Here is a 20,839-nt window from a genome sequence, read left to right on the forward strand (position 1 = left end):
AGAGAAAAAAGTAGGATGCTGATGAACTACATTGCTTGATCGTGACACACTCTTCCCAGAGTACTTTATGCTTATTTCTGATCTTTTACTACCTCAACATTAAATGCATAGTCAACAGAACTCACTGAACTACTCAAAGACTACTGAACACCATGAATAAATATATAGGGCTACAAAGCCTCTTACCACAGAGCCCGCTTACGATTCCCTTTCCGTGCTCAGCATCCTTGAATAGACCACACAAAGATCCTTAAGCCAAAATCCCTCCCTGGTATTTAATTCTAAATGAGTAATTACTGGGTGTGTCAGTGTGTCTTAGGTTTGCAGGTAGACTGGGTAAGGAAGCTCATTTGCACGGTGGCTTTTGAGCAAATTGCGCCATCACACAGACACACATTCTGAAAGTGTCAGGGTATCCATCGGCACCCACTGAAGAACCCAGTTTCTCAGAGGGGACAGACAACATACAGCTGTCAAGATGTGTGACATGGGGGGACTGGATAACCTGGTGGCCAACACGGCCTACCTAAAAGCTCAGGGTGGCGATGACAAGGAGATGAAAAAGCGGCGTCGCAGCTTGTCTCTCCCCAAACCTGAGGCGTGCACATCAGTACGAGCTACCATTGAAAAGGACTTTACATTGCTTTGTGAAAGGCAGCCTATTGGCAAAAGGTTTTTCCGCGAGTTCCTTTCAAGTAACAATGAGTTTAAGCTTGCCGCAGAGTTCTTGGATGAGTTGTATGACTGGGATCTGGCTGAAGGAGCAACAAAAGACAAGGTACGCCAAAACATCATGACCAAGTATTGTAAGGCTGACTCCAAGAGCTTTCTGACATTTCTTACTGGAGAGGCTGCTGACAAATGCAAATCTGTCACCAATGCCAATTTCGAGGAGGTGATGAAAGGCAAGGTCCAGGACGGTGTAAGAGAATTTCTGAAAGGAAAACCCTTCACAGGTTATCAGGCCAGCCCGTTCTTTGACAAATTCCTCCAGTGGAAGGAGTACGAGAAACAGCCCGTCAATGACAAATACTTCTATGAGTTCAGAACTCTAGGAAAAGGAGGCTTTGGAGAGGTAAGCATGCAAATACATCTCAATTAATTTATTTGAGTTGCAAGAGTCATCCCATTATGACCATAGAGTATGGATAAAGCTAAACTAAGCTGTAGAGGTGTGCTCTACACATAATTACACATATAAGTAAATCACATCTTTAAGTTTTAACATGTCTGAGACTGACCATGAAGTCATATACCACACAGGCATTACAGCTTAAATTTTGTCTTGCGTTTCACAAGGTATTACTTTGTTTAATTGGTTTAGGGATTGTGTCTTTTCAAAACACCTGAGGATTAAAGAACATATGAAAGCTTTCAACCCAGTAACTGAAAGTGCACTTTAATTTAAAATATTATATTTTTAAAGAAAAAAAACTGCTGTGTAAGCATATTAACTGAGCAGTAATTATATTAGTGGATTAGTGGAGAGCAGTATGAAATTATGTAAACGGCAAAAATAAAATGTATTGAGAGGCACCAAAAATATATGTGTGTAAAAATGCTTTCATCATGGCTTAGGCTGACAGTGTCTAATGCACTGATAGAGGACCCACAATTGAACCCTGAGGAACTTTTTTACTGTCAACTCAAGCTCTGACAAACAGGCTTAAATAAACAAACATTTAACAATGCAACTTGCTCAGAAAATTAATACAATAGAAGTCCAAAGAGCAATTTAGTCACCAAAAAATTATACTATATCTGTTTAATGTAAATGTGGAGATTTTGGCGATAACCTGGTGAAGATTTGCTGTGACTGTTATTGCTTTGTGCTAAATCAGCATACACAGTGGTTGAGAGTTAAGCAATGAGTTCAGTCTTTTCATTTAGCTAGTAAAGTAGAAATCACCTTTGAATTATAAACAATGATAAGTGAAGTGACTTTTCAGATAGTGGGCCTTGACTGCAAGAGAGGTGTCAGATTTGTCAAGGCATCACTGGCAAGGGTCAAGCTAGATTATCATCTTAAACATTAAGTCCTGCACCACTCTCTGGATTAAAAATTATTTATGATCATATTTAGTGTGAAATTCTGAAATAGGAACATTTAAGTTTTAAAGGATAAGTCACATCTATTTTCTTGTGTACATTTTGTTAATACTAAAGTAGAGCGTGGGAGCTATCCGATCAGTCAGTAAGCTACCAAGAGACCAGGCTTTTTTTTTTGTAGTAAAATAAATTAAAATGATTTGATTAACATCTGGAAGCTAACATTCCTAACAAGTAACGTGTTTTCCTCCAGGTATGTGCTGTTCAGGTCAAGAACACGGGCCAGATGTATGCCTGCAAGAAGTTGTGTAAAAAGCGTCTGAAGAAGAAGGGAGGTGAGAAGATGGCCCTGTTGGAGAAGAAAATCTTAGAGAAGGTTAACAGCCTGTTCCTGGTCAACTTGGCGTATGCTTATGCCAACAACACCCACCTGTGCCTTGTCATGACCCTGATGAATGGAGGAGACCTCAAGTACCACATTTACAACATGGGCTACGATGGCAAGGGTGTGGACAAGGGCATTGAGATGAAACGCATCATCCACTACACAGCGCAGATCACCACTGGCATTCTACACCTGCACGACATGAATATAATATATCGTGACATGAAACCAGAGAACGTGTTGCTTGATAGCCAAGGCCAGTGCCGACTTTCAGATTTGGGTCTGGCCATAGAACTCATTCCAGGGAAGACTGTCACCCAGATGGTGAGTAGATGTCCCACACGACAGTGATGTTATAAATTTAGATGGCAGGTTTTTCTTTTCCACTTTTAACAAGATGCAGAACAACTTGCTTTTAAAAGTACTGCTTGCTAAGTGTAAGAAGGTCTCCCTGAAGAATCTGGTCACAGGGATTTAGTTATTTCTGACACCTTAGCTGTGCTGCACTGTCTTTCAACAGCACATACATAGCATATCAGTCTCTTGCTTTACTCCCAAGAAAAGGAAATAGAGATACAATGTTCTCACTGAGTTCACGATGCCACACCAGTAGTTGCATAATTAATTAAAATGATAATAATAATTGTGATTTCCTGACAAAAACATGTTTTTGACAAACGGTAGGTAATGCTAACACTAAATTATACCCCACTGTACACATCTAAGGACCAGGGTTTCTTTAGGACTTACTTGCTGCAGCAAAGAGTAAGCTCTTGGCTATATGAAAGTCCAGTAAGCTCATTATCATGTACTCTGATGCTCCTCAGCCAGCCAAAGTGACTAGGCTAACCTTTACAGGCAAGGCTGGCTTTGGACCCCTAATCCTCTTAGTGGAATTACACAAGTCTGTCCCAGATTAGATTGACAGATCCAGGTAAAATGTACGCTGAATATGTTTAGATGTGCTAGTTTGCAAACACGTCTGGAATGGTTCTTTAAAAACACTAAAAACACACTAAAACCAGATGAACTTTGATTTCAATTTATGACATGAGTGGTCATACATGTTTTGTTTTTTTTTAAGTTGCACAGGGAACAAATTGGAAAATGAATGCATTTTACTAGTTTTGCATGCTTGGTGTCTTGTAATATAAAATACATAAGTAATGTTTAAACAGTATATAGCGTGCCAGTCAGTCACAGGGCCGACATGTAACAGGCAATACTTTAGTTTCCATTCACCTAGTCTTTCTATCTTTGGACTGTAGGTGGAGCACCTGGGTATACGTGGAGGACATCCTAGCTCCACACAGAATACTTTCAGTACATAGTAAATGCATTTTTGGTGTCACTATAGCAGGACAGTGAATCCTGTAGTTCCTACTGTTTGCTTGCAGTAGCTTTTTAAGTTTTATATCAGTTTACTGTATATGTCCATTAGTAATTCATGGCTATGTGCTGTCTGGTATTATTTCTGCTGGTAGCTATAGTATCCAAAAATGGCTGTCCCTTATATAAGAGGCCGGACAGCTCTGTCAGTGCGTAGACATACACAACTCTTGACAGGTAGTAGGCTTAGCAATAGGATTAAGCTCCTGGTCCGAGGCTACATGTGGGGTCATATAGGGAAAGCAAGGATGACATGGGAGCAGAAGGGCAGGAAGAAAGTAGGGAATAGAGTGACAGGTGAAAGTTAGAGACAAGATGTGAAGACTTTATAAAGATTTTTAGCTCTCTTCTTCTGTTGAGGGGTATGGCCACATGCTGTATAATACTATACCTACTTTTTGCTTGGTGTTAAGTGCTTCCTCCTTAAATGGTCTTACAAGTTTCAAGTTTCGTAATAAATATGAAGCACCTTCCATTAGGTCAGAATATCTAATGAAGTGTTTTTTGTATTTGAATCTCATATTCGTCCTTTATCCAGGCTGGTACTGGAGCCTACATGGCCCCTGAGCTCCTGACCAAAACCCCATACAGGACATCAGTGGACTGGTGGGCCCTGGGCTGCAGTATCTATGAGATGGTGGCTGGCTACACACCTTTTAAAGGCCCTGAGAGCAAAAAGGAGAAGGTTGAGAAGGAAGAGGTGCAGAGGCGCATCCAAAATGAGGAGCCAAAGTGGGAGCACAAGTGCTTTGATGCAGTAACCAAGGACATCATCCAGCTGTTCCTCAAGAAGAAAATGGATGAGCGTCTGGGCATGAGGTAAGTGGCTCTTTTATCCAAGAAGTTTATTGCCATTTGTGAACTTAATGCTAGTATAATGGATGTCTAAACGCTGCCCTTGAGTTGCCACATGGATCGGACATTGCAATTCACAAACTCTGATGGAGAAGTGTATTTTTTGTCTTTTCATTAGGAACAACATGGAGGATCCCAGGAAACACGAGTGGTTCAAGACCATCAACTTTCCCCGCCTGGAGGCAGGGCTGGTTGACCCTCCATGGGTCCCCAAGCCCAACGTTGTCTATGCCAAGGACACTGATGACATCGCCGAGTTCTCTGAGATCAAGGGCATCGAGTTAGACGCCAATGACGAGAAATTCTTCAAGGAGTTTAGCACAGGCGCTGTACCCATCCCATGGCAGCAGGAGATGATCGACACTGGACTATTTGATGAACTCAATGATCCCAACAGGAAAGAAGGTGGAGGAGGTCTCGATGATGACAAGAAGTCTGGCACGTGTACATTGCTGTGAGCAGCCACATTTGATACGAAACAACCGTGTTAACATTCAGTATTTTGTTTTCTAAACTCGTGTAAAAAAGAAAAAAGGTTTTACGAGAGGCGAACACGAGTGTGTCTCTTGTAAGGATGTCCATGGCATAGGGAAGCAGTAAAGTATGAAGGATTTGACAATGTGTTTCGAGCACTGTCGCTCAGGTTCACAGCTTCTTTTTCTTTTCTAATGTTGTAGCTTTGCAACGACTTTGACCATAAATGACTGCTAGGAGAAAGTGTTACTAAAGTTTTCATTAATGACACACATTAGAGGAGTAAGAGGAGCAAGTTAACGCAATATGTTTGTGCCAGAACTACCTTATAAAGTTCCTGTCTAAGAGGTTCAGTGAGTGTGGTTTTACCAGCTGAAGCAGTGTTGTGTTACAAGCAAACAGGAACAACCACACATGTAGACATTCAACAGAATTGGAGGAGGTTCATTGGTAGCGAACTGTAGAATTTCAGAGCACTTTCCTTGCTGTCATCAGATCACGCTGTTTCTACGACGAAAGTGCTTTTTATCTAACACCATGTGGAGGACATAATTGTGTTTTTTTAGTCACCTGTTGTGATCCTAAATCTGACAATTAGGATTGCATTTACACTGAATGTTTTAGTTTTATAAGACCAACTGTTACAATTGTATGTATTGTATATAAAGAAATATATATATATATCTATCTATGCACAGAGAGAAAGGAAAATATTGTATGTAAGTAATTTATAATATAGAATTAAATGAAAGAGAGTGAAGAATACCAAAAACCTCTTCAGTGAGTCCCTCTGCTGTTGGTGCTGTGAGCCTCTGCTTGTAGTGAGAAATGGAGACTCTCGCTCTGGGATTTTGGGGGAGAGATGAGCGCTGAAAAAGCAGCTCATTGCTGCACATAAAAGATTAAAATTTAGACAGATTGAGCAATAAATTCCTGAACCAGGAATGCACAGGTTGCTTTATACTGGCCCTGAAACGCTAACTCGGGGCTCCTTTCTTAGTTTGAGGTTGTTGGGCTGAGTCTAGAGACTCTAGAGAGTTTTTAAATTTCCAGATCTTGCGCAGAGGTCAGTTTATACAGGTAATTTTAATAAGTACACGATGCATGTAAATATAAAATGAGAGGAATTGCTACACTAGATGAAGTACAGCACAGCAGACGTTTCCTTGAATCGTGACTCATTTGAATAAATTAAAATGTCTTTTAAAAAGTGTCTTTCTTCACTCATGAATATTCATGTGTTTGTCATTTGTTGTCACCTTGAAGCCTGAACATTTCCACCACCAGCGTCAGAGAGCGGCCCAAATCGAGTCATGCCGCGCATGTTCTCTGGGCTAAATATAACCACAGGGAAAGTGCTGCGGAGAACTCTGGAGTAAAACCTAAAAATATCAGTCGCATTAATCCCTTTAGGATGCTGACTACATTCAGGCTGTGCTCCAAACTGGCAGGTTTAGCTCATAGCTGATAAGGCGATAACCAGTGTTATCCTTGCGCCTTCTTTGCTCAAATCAGCTTCAAATCCCTTCAAGTTCTGTAGCATCTCAGAACTGTAAAACATTTCACAGCTTCATCACGTTTGGTCTCTCCTTTTTTAGTGAAATATGAATGAAATTAAAAGTCAACCTTTAAATGTATCGGGTGGCTGTGATGGCTAGAAGGGGAAAATATGAAATGATTATGGAAGACACTAACACATGAAACACTCATTTATGTGTGAGTTCTTCATGTCAGAGCGGTTTATTTTACGTTTGCCCACCTCCTTCGTCCATACAGCTGAAGAAGTGTACTTTCTTTTGTCTCCAGTACCAGTTGTTCAGCCCAACTCAAGGACGGTAAGAGCTTAGCAGAACTTAAGGTGGATTCTTGCTGCAGCTAAACCCCGACAGATTATCTCATGTAGCAGGACTTGGGTTCAAACTGCTGTTGACAACGAAAGAACTGAGCTGCTGCAGCCCAGGGGCGCTGCAGGAGCCGGGCAGATGAAGGCGCTGTGAAATTAGAGTGGACAGGTGTGATCCGAATGCCTCTACTGATGTATTCTGACCTCTACAGCCATTTCAGACTCAGTTGCAGGTCTGGCCTTTTGCACAAATACCAGGCTAGACTAGGTTTCTGAGAAATGAGGAAAAGACTGTTGAGGTTATAAAGATGAACAAATCTTTACAGACTAATGATTGTTTAGATTTTATTTAAGCATGTACCTGCTAAGTTCAAATGCCACACCAAGACCTGCTCCCTTGCAGTTCGTCATCCAACAAGCAGCACTGTGTTAGTGCCACGCGCACGCCTAAAGTATTCTTGCTTCTGGCTCCCTCGTGTGCCAGCAAATATGTGCTGCAACTGCGGTGAGAGTACTTAGAGGCTGAAGATAAACAATCCCAGGCTTCAATAAACAACTGCGGTCCCTCATTAGCTCTCTTTCCAGTCCCAGAGGTATGAAGCAGAATTGGGAATTTAAACAAGTACAATTATGTAATTTTATGATGCATCCAAAAATACAATTAAACATTCCTTTGTTCAGTCACATGATGGGCGAAATCAAGATGTGCCCTAAAAATGAATTGATACATGTATGAAAACATGTCCTTGTTAAAGATTAAATAAGTGTTTCGAGGCCTTTTGGGGGGGGGTTGTGACCCATTACAACAATGGTGTCTGGGTTTGGCTCTGGGCATCAGGTGTCTGAGTTGTTATCAGTTCCTCCAAACACAGAATCCCCCTCCATCTTTACACATGGCTTCATTTATGTAACTGTCCCTGGACAAAAGAGGTCAGATCATTGTTATTTCACAAGAGGAAGAAAAGCTGCTTCTGTTTTCAAAAATCTCCCGTTTCACTGCATCCCAAAGGTGCTCTGTTGGACTGAGATCTGGTGACTATGGCGGTTTGAGTACAGCGAACTCACTGTCATGTTCAAGAGCCCAGTTTGACATCATTTGTGCTTTGTGACATGGTGCACTATCCTGCTGGGTGCAGTCACAAACACAAACTGTGGTCAGCAACAATGCTCGGGTAGGCTGCGGTGTTTAAACGATACTCAGCTGGTAATTTTGACGATCAAAGTGTGGCATTAAGTGCAGCAAGAAAATGCGGCAGGTGGCTGAACTGTTGATACAAGGAAGGATGGATCCATGATTTCATCTCATTTAAATTCTGGCCCTACCATCTGAATGTGACTCAGCAGATTGGACAGCGTTTATCCAAATCTTCTCTTTCTCCAGTTTTGGTGACTCTGTGCAAATATTAGCTTCCGTCTCCTGTTCTCAGGTCTTCTGCTTCAAGGTTTGACATGTTGCACATTCAGAGATGGTCTTCTGCATACACTGGTTGTAATGAGTTATTTAAATAGCTGTTACCTTCTTATTACCTTTAGGAATCTGACAATTCTCTTCTGTCCTCTGGCATCAAAAAGGCATTTTCTTCCAGAGAACTGCTGTTCTCTTATATTTTCTCTTTTTCAGACTATTCTCTGTAAAGAGATGATTCAGAGTAATCAGCTCAAACGAGCACATCTGCCACCAACAACCATGCCTTTCTTCTCCATTCTGACGCTCCGTAATCAGAACTTCAGCAGGTCATCCTCCATGTCTGCACAGAGTGTTTACTATATTAGATATTGGTGCAAAAAAGCAAGTTGTTGTAAAGAATCAGAATCAGTGAAGTTTGACTTGGATGCTGACAGAATTTAAGGTAGAATTTGAATGAAGGAAAACAAAACACAACACAGGACTCCATTTTTTCTTCAAAATCACTTATCCCACAATTTATTTCATCAGGTCTTAAGGCACCCTGAAGAGATGTTACAAGTTGTTTGTTCAAATGCGGGTTCCTTTTAAGACTGTGTAAACATAGCTTTGAATAAGATATTTTCCTGTAAATCTTTGTTTAAATTATTTCTTTACAGTGCACAGACATTGTGTTTTTGTGACAAAAATACAGTGTGAATTAAGTAAATATGGTAAGATAGTTTATATATATATACATTGAAGAGTAATAGATCGGCAGACAATCAGATCAACAGGCTGAAGAAGAGAGAAAAACTAACAATCTTTGAGACCCAGATAGATATACAGATCACGTATAGATATACAGTACATAGTTACAGTGAACTTTTGAGTTTTGCAACAACGCTTCTTCCAGCGCCTCTCCGCCTTAAAAGCTAATTTTTACACCGTACCTTCTCGCGAGTGAGTGCGCGCCCGTGTCGCCTTGAACCACAGTCGACACGACGGCACCCCCCGCCCCCTGCCCCGCGAGGTGGTCTCAAGTCCCGGAGGGCTCACCCACGTGTTTGCTATTGCAGTGGAGAGGTGAGTAAACAGGAAGACGGGCAGACAGACAGACAGACATGCAGACAGACGGACACACAGCACAAGACTGGGTTGTGGCTACGCGGACCACAAGACAAAGATCTATCTATAATTCCCCTAAATATGTTATAGCATCACAATGTATTTATAGTAGAAAGGGACTTTGTAATTGGCATTTCATATACAGGGATACAGTGGCTATACTTGATTATCACGGTATGTTTCCATGAAGTCTTTGTGATGTGCGACGAATAATACTCTGGAGATGTTCTACTTTCTCAGTTATACTATACAGCAAGATAAAAATCCTCTCCACACTGATGATAATACTGAATCCATACAGTTTAAGAGATGAAAGCAACACTCTCTTCCCTGGCAGCGGGAAGCTCTAAAAACAAATTTAAACAAAATTGTTTCATCAACAATTACACAACAGCTCCAAATGGCTTGGTTGCAATGGCTATAAGTTATCGAATCACGTCAATACAAATAAAGAAAAAAAAAAACAACAACAAACGTAACTGAGCGGAGGATGAACAGTGCAATAGGTGAATGGGGAAGGGGGGGAAGAGGGGGAAAGGGGAGGGAGGGCGTGTGGATGGACGGACTCACGAGCGGAGCCTGTGCTTTGTTATGAGGGTCTTTGAGGAGGTCAGCGAGGAATCGTTAAGAAAAGAAAAGTCAGAAATGTCATGAAAGCAGCATGTGGTACCACTGTCTCGCTGACTGTGTTGTGCCACATCCCAAAATGCCGCCTTTGTGACGTTTTGACGATTCCTTCTTTTTCTTAAAAAAATAAAATAAAATAAAGATAAATCCTTAGTGGGCAGCTTCAATTAGATTTCCTTTCACAGGCTGTATATTTGCCTTTTACTCCACCACCTTAACCCTGAACGTTACGCGGCCCAGGAATTTATCCCGCTCGTCGTTGTTGCGCAGGTTGGTGCCCTCTACCCTGCACTCCACGGCCAGCTCCTTGTTGTAGTCCTCCTTGGTGAGCAGCAGCTTCACAGCCACCAGGGGCTGCATGTAGTTCTCCTGCATCAGGACCGAGGCGATCATTTATTAGTAACACATCACTTATTGGGCAGGTTAGTGGATACTGTCCGGCTGTAGTTAAATACTTACATGGGCTTTCTTGCCGTAGTAGGGGAAATACATCTTATCAATGCGGCCCTCACTTGGGAAGTAGTGCATTTGGACCGGGTGGTCTTTCTGCAAGGCAGGACACGTCTCAGAGTAAAGATTTTACAATGAAGGAATTCATTTAATGTCGAATTAATGAGACATATTCCGAGACCACATGAAACGGGACGGAACAAGACAGAAAAGTGAGGACTCTCTGCTGTCAGCGAGGAGGTTTAAATGAAGTGGAAAACACGATGCGTTCCGCTCAATCCAAAAAAGTGACATTTCTGGCAGAAAACGTACACCGAATAGATTAAAATAGACTTTAGAATGGCACTAAGACTGGTTTAGAGTCACCTGCATAACGGCATGTTACATAATGAAAATGTGTTAACACCCCTACTGGCCTTATCCTGTAAAATTTACATGTTTATCTTACCCTAAAGCCATCAGTGACAGCATGCAGGAAGATATCAGACACAACACAAACAAAAAGAAGGAAGAAATGAAAGCGAGATCAACAGAAAGAAAACAGTGAAACTGTTATGTTTTTGTATGAAAGAAATAAAAAAGACAAAAAATACACATACAAGCCAGCAGGACAAGTGTAATGTAGAGAAAATGCTTTACTTTGACCGTGCAGTTGATGTAGGGATCCCCAATTGGCTTCAGGCCAATAATCTACGAAAGGAGAGAAACAGGAAGAGAGGTTGAAACTGTGCATGGCTGCTGCTTGCGTGGGTCCAGAATTAGAAATCATTTATTTTTGGGAACAAATAAGTGGAGAATAGAGGCTGTGCGGAAAACAGGAAAAGGACGCGTGTTTCCCTGGATCTGTGAGAAATAGCGAGTGTTACCCTGTTCATCTTCAGCAGCACACAGGGTTTTCCTTCTTGATATCCAAAGTCGGTGTCGGAAAGGCCAGAGCACAAACTCAGGGAGGTCCTCCTGAAGGGACAAACTTTCTTTGTCATCTCACCGCCATCCTGCATGTAATACTCTCCCGGAATGCACTCCTCGTTGTTCTCCTGCATCGAATCGTTGTATCCTGATGCAGAGACAGAGATGGATTGAGGTACAGCGTATTCAGATATTTGGCAAGAGTTAGTGGAAAAAGATCGGAGAGAGGGAGAGTGGTATTCATTTTATTACAGCTCGCTTTCAATCTGTTTAATTTATCTGTGCATTAGAGCAAAGTGCACTTACTTTGCAGGAAGGATTCCAGATGGTTGACATAGTTTTTGTAGTTTTTTGAGTCAGATTTGTTGAAAGTAATGTCCAGTGAATTTGGACGAATCACCAACCCTGTAACGAGACATAAGGTAAACGAAGGAAAGCGGTGAACACATACTCACACACGCCCTGAATGCGTTTCAGGTAGGTGGTGCTGTGGGGATGGCACTGTGAGTTGGACAGGCCCTCTCAGCACTTGAGCCAAATAAAAAGCCACTTTCAGCTGCTCCCTTATTCACACGGGGTCGCCACAGCGGGTAGCTCCGCTTATTTGATTTGGCAGATTTTTTTACGCTTGATGCCCTTCCTGACACAACCCCAAAGGGATTTGTGTCCCTCCCGGGATCAAGCTGGGAAGCTTTCACTCGTTAGGCCAATGTGTAAACCACCATACTACGGAGCACTGAAGCCAAAACGACAATAATATTTGCTGCAAAATTGAGATCATTTATGAATGTTTTATAATCTAATATGATTGTGAACTTTTAAATAAAGAATAATGTTGGTCTCTGAAAGCTCTGTTAACTCCTCCAATCCAAGATGAATCACCACAATACAATCAATCATCTAATAAAAATGACTGGAAACACAAACCAGACACAGCCATCAACTCAGAGGAAGCCAGATTTACACATTGAACATCAACACAAAAATCGAAACTATCAACAGCAATCAGCATCGATTACTGTCAGAGATGACACCAAAAACACAGCGCCTGCACCTCAATTTTTATCTTTCAAACACTGTTATGTCCTGCCAAAGCCATCGATGATCTCGTAACAAGTACGCCACATTTTATACAACCACACTGTCCAGCAGCAGGTCTGCATCAGCGGTTATGAATAACAATCACCCTGTTATTAAGTGTCATTTATGCTGACGGTATGTTGGCAGAGCATAAAAAAAAATTGGTTCTGCGTACAGCTGAGAGTTTAAAAAGTACATTTTCAGGATTCGCCCTGAAGCCCTTCATCATGGCATTGATGTCCATCTGGTAATAAATGTTAGCCTTCTGTTTGTCAGCGAAGAAATAGCAAGTAGCATAGTTGGGCTGTCACCATGAGTACTGTAGTAGAACATTGCTGATTCTGATAATCTATTAAAAGGATTCATTTGGAAATCTGAAATTCACTTCTGCATGGCCATCTTCATGCTGCACTCCTGCTTACAGGTGTGGTGACTGCACTGTGGGCAGGCAGATCAACTGAACCCAAGTAACCTTAGATCCATTACATCTGCTGTTAACTCTTTACCCCAAGCCTACCAGGATTAACCTTTAAAGCTCAGAAGTTAGTGAGGGTGGTCTCTTCCTGTCTACCCTTGGAAAAACCTGGAAACTATTCTAATGGTCATCAAACCACGCCTATGCAGAGTTATCAAAACTCGTCATTAAAGGTGGAGGTGAATGATGTCCTAATACGCAGATATAGAAATAATCATGGTGAATTTATGCTACAAGGTTGTGTCTGTTTGGGTTGGTATTCAGTGTGGAACCATGGGTTCCTGCCAAGCAGTCCTCCAAAATCAACAACACCTAGTTCAAAGTAGATGAAGATGCTGATTGGTTGTGGGGGGGAACAGGGCAGGGAGTTCACTGTGAACGAGAAAGGGGGGAAAAACATTGCGACTTTTGGTTATCTTTGATCGTCTGTGGGCTGTAGAACCTCTTTCCCCTCTTTATACGCTCGGAAAGAAAACACTCAGCCAACAGCATCCACTGGTGATATCACACAGGAAGAGTCTTCAAAATAGATCGATGTAAAAAGCAGCTGTTATGCAGCGCTTTATTGTGACAGCACCTTATTGGTGCAGGCATTAATAATGAATGCCTGGATGATTGATGCTGCCAGGAACAGAAAAGGAAAAGTCCAGTTACTCCTGTGTATTTTAATCTTGAGAGATACTAACCTGGCTCTGGAACGCGGTCTCTGTACCTCGGCACATAGTCATCCAGAGTGAGCAGCATCACCCACATGGTCAGAGCGAACATGCCGGCCAAGAAGCAGTAGAAGACCAAGTAGAACAAGAGGATGAGTGCTGGAGGATGTCACGGGAGGAAACACATGAGAGAAAGAGAAAGAAGACGGTGATGAGATAAAAAGGGATTCACTGCGATTAACTGCACATTTTAGCCATAGCCTTACGCTTGATTGCTTTACATTTCCCCTCGTCTTCAGGTCATTTGAATGAACTGTCCCTTCGAGGGAAACCATTTTGAATATGGGAGGAAATTTCACCGGCTGCTAACAAACGTGAGGCCCCATTTCACTTCTTTTCAGCCCAAACGTGATTCAAAGATTGCTGCAGTTTCTCGGGGCATCTGCTGTCTCATTTATATAACTGCAGGGAGAGAAAAAGCTGCATTTATGGGAACATCTGACTCAAAATGGTTCACCATCATCCAGCCTGCACAGCACGGATGCCCTCTAAGTTGCCAAAAACGGGGGGTGGGGGGTGGACCCCTCAGCTTCCCGCTGTACACCCCCCCCCTCCCTCATTCCACTCCAACAGTATCCCACAATGCACCTGCCTGGTGCATAAAAGAGAGAGAAAGAGGAGAGAGGGAATCCCATTTGACCTTGACAGGCATGCTAATGTGGGCGGCCATGCAACTGCAATGGAGCATCCCACTGCACAGCAGCACAGGGGCGCAGGCAGCCTGACAATCTGCGCTAGCCTATAGGAGCCGGCTGCTGGAGGGAGGGTACCCCTGTTACTACCTTACTCTGGAAATAACTGGGGGATTATTACATAAAATGTATGGTCTGATCAGATATTGATTGTGCCTGTGGCACATTCCTCAGCTATGATGAGCATCTTTCTCAGCTGGGCTCTGCTGTGTCAGTGCAGGTCCCGGATAACTCTGTTAATGCAGATGCTGATCATTCATTAAATTATATATATATATATATATTTTTTAAAAATGTACAAGGCTGCTGTGACTGATTATCGCCTGCTTGGCTGTTTTCCCCTATGCAGCAGAGACAGACTGCTGCACACCTCTGATAGCATCATTTATCTTGGCGAGCCTCTTGGTACAGGCTTCTCCTTTAACACCTTCACACAGGCCCGTGATGGCTTCTCAGCCATCTATGTGGCACTCATTTAAATCCATCCACACAAAGACATTTATAGGAGGCTTTATACCGAAGAGACAAGTGGCTATAAATGCTTTGAAAATGAATATAAGATTAGGTATAAGCTCCGTGAATGTCAAAGCGCGGCCACTAATTGACTGCTGTGTAACGGGGATCCTTACCCCAGCTGCTGGCAGTACGACCCAACAGCTCCCCGGTTCTCGGGTTGTAGATGGAGTCCTTCCAGCTGGACACGTTCTCCTTGTTGGCCGCTTTATCCTCGGTGCTCGCCATGGTGATGTGTTTTTTCTTTTTCTTTTTTCTTGGTCCCAAAATGTGCCGTTTCTCCTCCCTAAAAAAATGCAGAAAGCGCAGCGGGCGATGTAATGAGGCAAAAGAAGCCGGCGAGGCGGCAGTGAGTGGTCGGATCAATGATTGGGGAAGGAGTGGGCGGTGTAGAAAGAGAGGGAGAGCAGAAGGAGAGAGAGAGAGAGAGAGAGAGATGCTCTGGTGGAACAGGAAAAAAAGGTGAGGAAAGAGGGGAAAAAAATCTGTGACGTCCACACTGGGCCTAACGTGGCAGCTGATGCAGTACGAGCAGATGGATGCAGATTGGCTAATCACGGGGAGACGCACGGAGACGCAGCGTTACGCGCACTAATTATAAATGGAGCACGCGCCATCATGCTTAATCTCTCGTTTTTATTATGCACCTTAATGGCAGTGCCAACTAAAGAAGAGCCTGGGATCTCCATTTATTAAGTGAGAGATCTTTTATTATAATTATTATTATGATTATTATTATTATTATTATAGCTAACACGAGAAAAGCGCAAAAAATGGCGCACTGATTACGGATTGTTGGGCACAAAGTGCGTCTGTGGAAACCCTAAAATCACAGTACTGTTAAAAATAACGTGCATCTTTTGCTTTATTACGAAAGTATTCGGACCTATTATAGATGAATTACCGCTCTTCTGCACACAAGTCGTACGCGGTGAGTCACCAAACCAATAACCAATCGGGATGAGGTGTGTTCGAGCAGCACGGGGCGCGCTGCTAATCACTCAGAAAGCTCTGGACGATCACGCTCGTTCGCATAAATATGTAGGAGCGTGTGAGCGAGTGATCAAAAGACCAGAAGCCGATCGGGATGCGATTTGCGACCAATTCCCCCCTACAGATATTTGCCTCATTTGCTAACCCTTGTTGCTATGGCAAAATAGACTGCGTGTGTGCGTGTATGTGTGAAAAAGCGAAGGAGGAGGACAAGAAGATTCAGAGTGCGTGATTGTAAACAGATGTGCCCTATTTAACAAAGAAACGCTTTTTTCCACCGCAGACTGAGGCAAGGATGCCATCCTATCATAGCTTCAACCATATCTATGGAACGCCAGGACTGCCATAATGAATTAATTAAATACACCATTAAATAATTAATTAAATGTGTCAATAATTAATTAAAATTGGAATTAATTAATTAAATAAATAGTTATGGCACATGTAATTAATTAATTATTGCCACATTTAATTAATTATTTATGTGTTTCACATTTTAATTAATTATTTATGTGTTTCACATTTTAATTAATTATTGACACATTTAATTAATTAATTATTGACACATTTAATTAAATATTTATGTATTTCACATTTTAATTAATTATTGACACATTTAATTAATTATTGACACATTTAATTAATTATTTAATGATATATTTATTTATTTCATTTTGGCAGTCCTGGCGTCTGGCTCTCATCATGAAATAATTTTATCTGTCAGCCTCACCCATCAAACTCAGGGGGCGGGGTTAACGCTGATCGAGTCAAAACCATTGCTTTGGCCTGGTGGCCATTGTTTCTAGCACACTAGTGATGGGATTTCCGGCTCTTTTTAGAGATCCGGCTCTTTCGGCTCGGCTCACTAAAAAGAGCCGGCTCTTTCGGCTTCGAACCGGCTCTTCAGGTTGTTTTGTTGCTTTAATTAATTTATCATTAACAATAATATAAAATTATGCAGAAAAGGAATTACTAATGTAAAAAAAGTGGTTTTATTTATATGTTTATATATGGCCCCTAGAGACAAAGCACGTACAAACTCTAAAGCATATACAAACTCCAAAACACATTTCTAGCGTTAACTGAACTTCCAAAACAGAGCTACCCAGATCACTTAAATTACACAATTGAAAGCATGTGTGTATTGTTTGTGTATTTATAGACAAGCACTCATATTTATTCAAATAATTTAAAAAAAAAGTTCATTTACCTGTTACTACCACACACCAAATCCGGTTGTTGATACTTCCTGGCTTGTGTAGCCACTAGGTAACAAAAGCTCAACACTGCGCCCTAGCATCCTGGAGCACTTCTGTTGTCTTTTGTACGTGCTTCTGAGTTTTTACGTGTTTTGGAGTTTGTACGTGTTTTGGAGTTTGTACGTGCTTTGTCTCTAAGGGCCACCATAAATATACTTTATTTATTCACTCCACATAAAATGTAATAAATAAATCATATAATACAAAAAACAACTATTTACATTTTAAACTTTTAACTATTTAAATTTTCAGCTTTTTTCTTTTAAACAAATTTAACGTAAAACAACACAAAACACTGCAAACCACAACACAATTAAATATAAATTAAAATATTAAAACAAAAAGAAGATGCACATTCTCTGTCATATGGGCCTGCATGATTTCTGAATCCTTTATCATCTGCAACTGAAAATAGTGGATGATTACTATACCTTTCTAATGTGACGTTCTTGTCCCTTGTCCCTTCTCTCTGGCTCTGTTCCTGTGCTACTGCGAGTGTAACTAACGCCCCTCCCCCCCTCTGGCCAGCGCAAAGTACAGGCCGCGCGTGCGGAGTTTAGCGGAAAAAAGGGCGAGAGAGAGGGTGAGAAAAAGAAAAAAAAAACCCTCATGGCTCCCAATAAGGGGCCGGCTCGCGTCGTTCACTTCAAAGAGTCGGCTCTAAGAGCCATTTCGTTCGCGAACGACCCATCACTATAGCACACAACAACCTGCATGTGGAAGCTAACAGAACTGAGCTTTGAAAAACCCTGTTTGTGTGTCACCAAATACCGTTTTAATATTTTTTTAGCCGAGAATGTAGTGGTTTAATCTTCATGTGTCTGGTCAGTTTGTCAAGATACAGCCTCTTTGCAAAAGTGCTTCGATGATTTCGGAGATGTCTGCCCAGTCTCACGGCAAAGCGTGGGATAGACCCGCTCGCCTCGCAAGCAATCCCACCGACAAAGCGCAGGCCCCGGTACACAGCTGTAGTAACCCCCGCTGACTTCTTTTACTGAGGTTATATTTATCAGTGTTTTATTTCCTGAAGTTCTTATGTGTCCTACGTGTTTCAGTCGCCAATTCTGAATTATGACTAACATTAAAAACATGTTTAAGGAGGAGAGAGAGCAAAAAAATCTGTTTAACATCTGATCTTTGGGTTTTTGTTCAGTAATCAGCCTGACCTGTGTATAAACGCATAAAAGAGATAACGTTGGTGTTTCCGTCATGTAGTAACTGCTGGCTTTAACTGTACAAAGGTTGTTCGACACTATGAAACACATACAGACTTCATGATGTTCGGCTAATATTTTTATTGTGAATATTAATCATGAGGGTAAACGGCCCTGTACACCACGGAGCGAGGTCAGCATATCCACGATATCCTCAGCTCCATGAGTTAACACAGAGTTTCCCAGCTGACTATCTAACTGCCAACTATTCCAGAGACATGAAAATATACAGCATAAAGAAAAGTGTAAGAGACCCAGCAGCAGATTAGAATAACAGTTATAGATTTAATAAATCACCAAATGAATCCAAGAAACGAGCAAACCTGTTCCGACAATTTGAGTTTGTATTCCCTCAGCTGCAGACTCGCTGCTGTTTAAATGTTTGAAAAGGAAGATTAGATATAAACAAACGTCAAACATAGACTCAGTCTGCCTTCACATTTGATATGAGGCCAGCACGTATAGTGGCTGTGTCCTGTTTTAAGATCATACATGTAAAATTGTTGTCTGACCTCCGTCGATCCAGCCGCTCAGAGTCCGTGGTTACCATGGTTACTGCATAAGCAGCTATAATGTTAACAGCTGGCACTGAGGAAACCTACCGGCAGCATGGGTGTTTATGTTTTTCATTGCAAAAGAACTGTCTGAATGGTTAACTGAAGTTAACTTGGATAAATTATAGTTAAGGAATATCACAGATAACGCCTACACTGTAAAAAAAAAGTCAGTAAAATATACAGCAAAACACCGTCAAATTCCAACGGTAATGGAGTGTAAAACCAAAAACTTCCTTTTACTGTATTAAATAGATTGAATAACCGTTAATTGTGAGACTGGATAAAACTTTGTTTTTTACTGTAATAAAATGTTGAAATTATAAATATTTTCTGTGAAAACAAATAAATATGCATACATTTTACAATTACATATTGTAATGTTGAAAATGTCTGAAAAACTTAGATTTTACGGTATTATTTGAGTAAAACTACATCTTTTGGGGTTGTGCACATTGGAATTCACAGTATAAAGCTGTAGATTTTTAAGCAAACAAAAACATTCATTTTTACAGAAACAAGATGTTAAAAAATAGGGTCCACCGTAATAATACAACCAGTACATACCATTAAAAAAAAAGCAAATATCAGCAGTGAAAGACAATAAAACTGATAGTATTTTTTTATTTTAAAATTCAGATACTGATATACAGATTAAAAGTTAGGCCTGCAGTATATCATTGTTAACCTTCTGATAAAAAAATCAACAGCAAAAGAAGATGTTAAAAATAAAGTTTATGGTTGTGAATAAAATTGATTTCAATAATCTTTTTTAATTATTATTTTAAAACAACTTTATGTTGTTGTGTTTCACGCCATATTATCAGACCACCTTAAGTGGGTCGGCCTTAAATTTTGAATTTGTGTGATCGCTGTTGATTGGTAGCTAAACTGCTGGTAAACTGTGTACAGACGTTTTACGTTCGAATTGCAGAGAAAAAAAATCTGGTAGCAACATTGTGCAGTATGAGCGAACCATTTCACCAAAAAAAGGGGAAGCAAGGTAAGACGTGGCTGCAGCGGTCTGCAGACGTGACTTCTGATCAAATTCGAACCTCCTAAAGAAACAAAGAGCGACGTTACATTGCGGGATGACGTCACCTGAAAATGACCAATAGCGCGGCGCGCTGCTGAGCTGTGTGCCAACCGCTCTTTTTTTCATGCAGGAGACTCAAGTTGGCTTCGCTAACGGACACAGTTTTGAACTCGTATATTAGCGCCATTTATTGCTGCTTGGACCACAGCATCTTCGGAATTTGTAGACATCCTGGCAGCTTACAATTAGTTCGAGGTGAGGTGAGTACATGCAACTTCAAGTTATCTCTGTTATAAAAATCCACCAGCCCAGCGTTTATAGATAATTTTAGCAGTTCGTTTTTTATGAGTGAGGTTGTGAATTTAGTTAGCATTTGTGAGTTGAGTTAGCATTACTGTTGCGAGGGAAGCATTGCTCTGGATTAGTTTCTGTATATGGCGTGCTTAATTCGCTAGGGAGGAATTACCAAAGTACTTGGAGTTATGTTAACGTGTAATTTCTGTGGTAAGGTAGTTCAGTCATCAAGGGGCTACGTGCTTCATTGTAAACTGCATCGGAATGAGCCACGTTGTTTCTTTCGGTGTATTGAAGCAGGCTGCAAGCAGACATACACCAGGTATGGCGCGTTTAAGGCTCATTTTTACCGAAGACACTGCCCCCACCCATGTCACTGGTGTGGTGGTGGTTTCTTCGTTTACATGTGCAATGGCGATGTGTGAACGTCAGTGTCAGAACTCTAAAGAGTTAATAGCTCATCTGAAGAGCCATATTGTGGAAGGACACGTGGTCACTTGTCCAGTAAGAGGATGCACAA

At 41.4% G+C, this 20,839-nt stretch overlaps 2 protein-coding genes across 3 annotated transcripts; one reads left to right on the forward strand and one right to left on the reverse strand.

Moving 5' to 3' along the window:
• The first annotated feature begins 478 nt into the window (after nt 1-478).
• On the forward strand, nt 479-5,136 carry grk7a (G protein-coupled receptor kinase 7a). The gene is made up of 4 exons (XM_085376915.1): nt 479-1,075; nt 2,303-2,758; nt 4,362-4,642; nt 4,797-5,136. The coding sequence occupies exons 1-4, from the start codon at nt 479-481 to the stop codon at nt 5,134-5,136; spliced, it is 1,674 nt and encodes a 557-aa protein (XP_085233041.1).
• Nucleotides 5,137-9,663: 4,527 nt separating this feature from the next.
• atp1b3a (ATPase Na+/K+ transporting subunit beta 3a) lies at nt 9,664-15,197 on the reverse strand. 2 transcript variants are annotated; one of them, XM_085377285.1, is made up of 8 exons: nt 15,086-15,197; nt 13,735-13,863; nt 11,800-11,898; nt 11,451-11,641; nt 11,224-11,274; nt 10,594-10,680; nt 10,354-10,503; nt 9,664-9,735 (listed from the first exon to the last, which is right to left on the reverse strand). In XM_085377285.1, the coding sequence occupies exons 1-8, from the start codon at nt 15,195-15,197 to the stop codon at nt 9,664-9,666; spliced, it is 891 nt and encodes a 296-aa protein (XP_085233411.1). The 2 variants fall into 2 exon arrangements, with proteins under 2 accessions (XP_085233411.1, XP_085233412.1); XM_085377286.1 differs by lacking the exon at nt 9,664-9,735 and having other exon boundaries at nt 10,336-10,503.
• Between the last annotated feature and the right edge of the window lie 5,642 nt (nt 15,198-20,839).

The sequence above is a fragment of the Diplotaxodon limnothrissa genome, linkage group LG18, assembly GCF_057381915.1.
Source record: "Diplotaxodon limnothrissa isolate DT_005_m linkage group LG18, D_limnothrissa_male_GT1.1, whole genome shotgun sequence".
NCBI classification, from domain to species: domain Eukaryota; kingdom Metazoa; phylum Chordata; class Actinopteri; order Cichliformes; family Cichlidae; genus Diplotaxodon; species Diplotaxodon limnothrissa.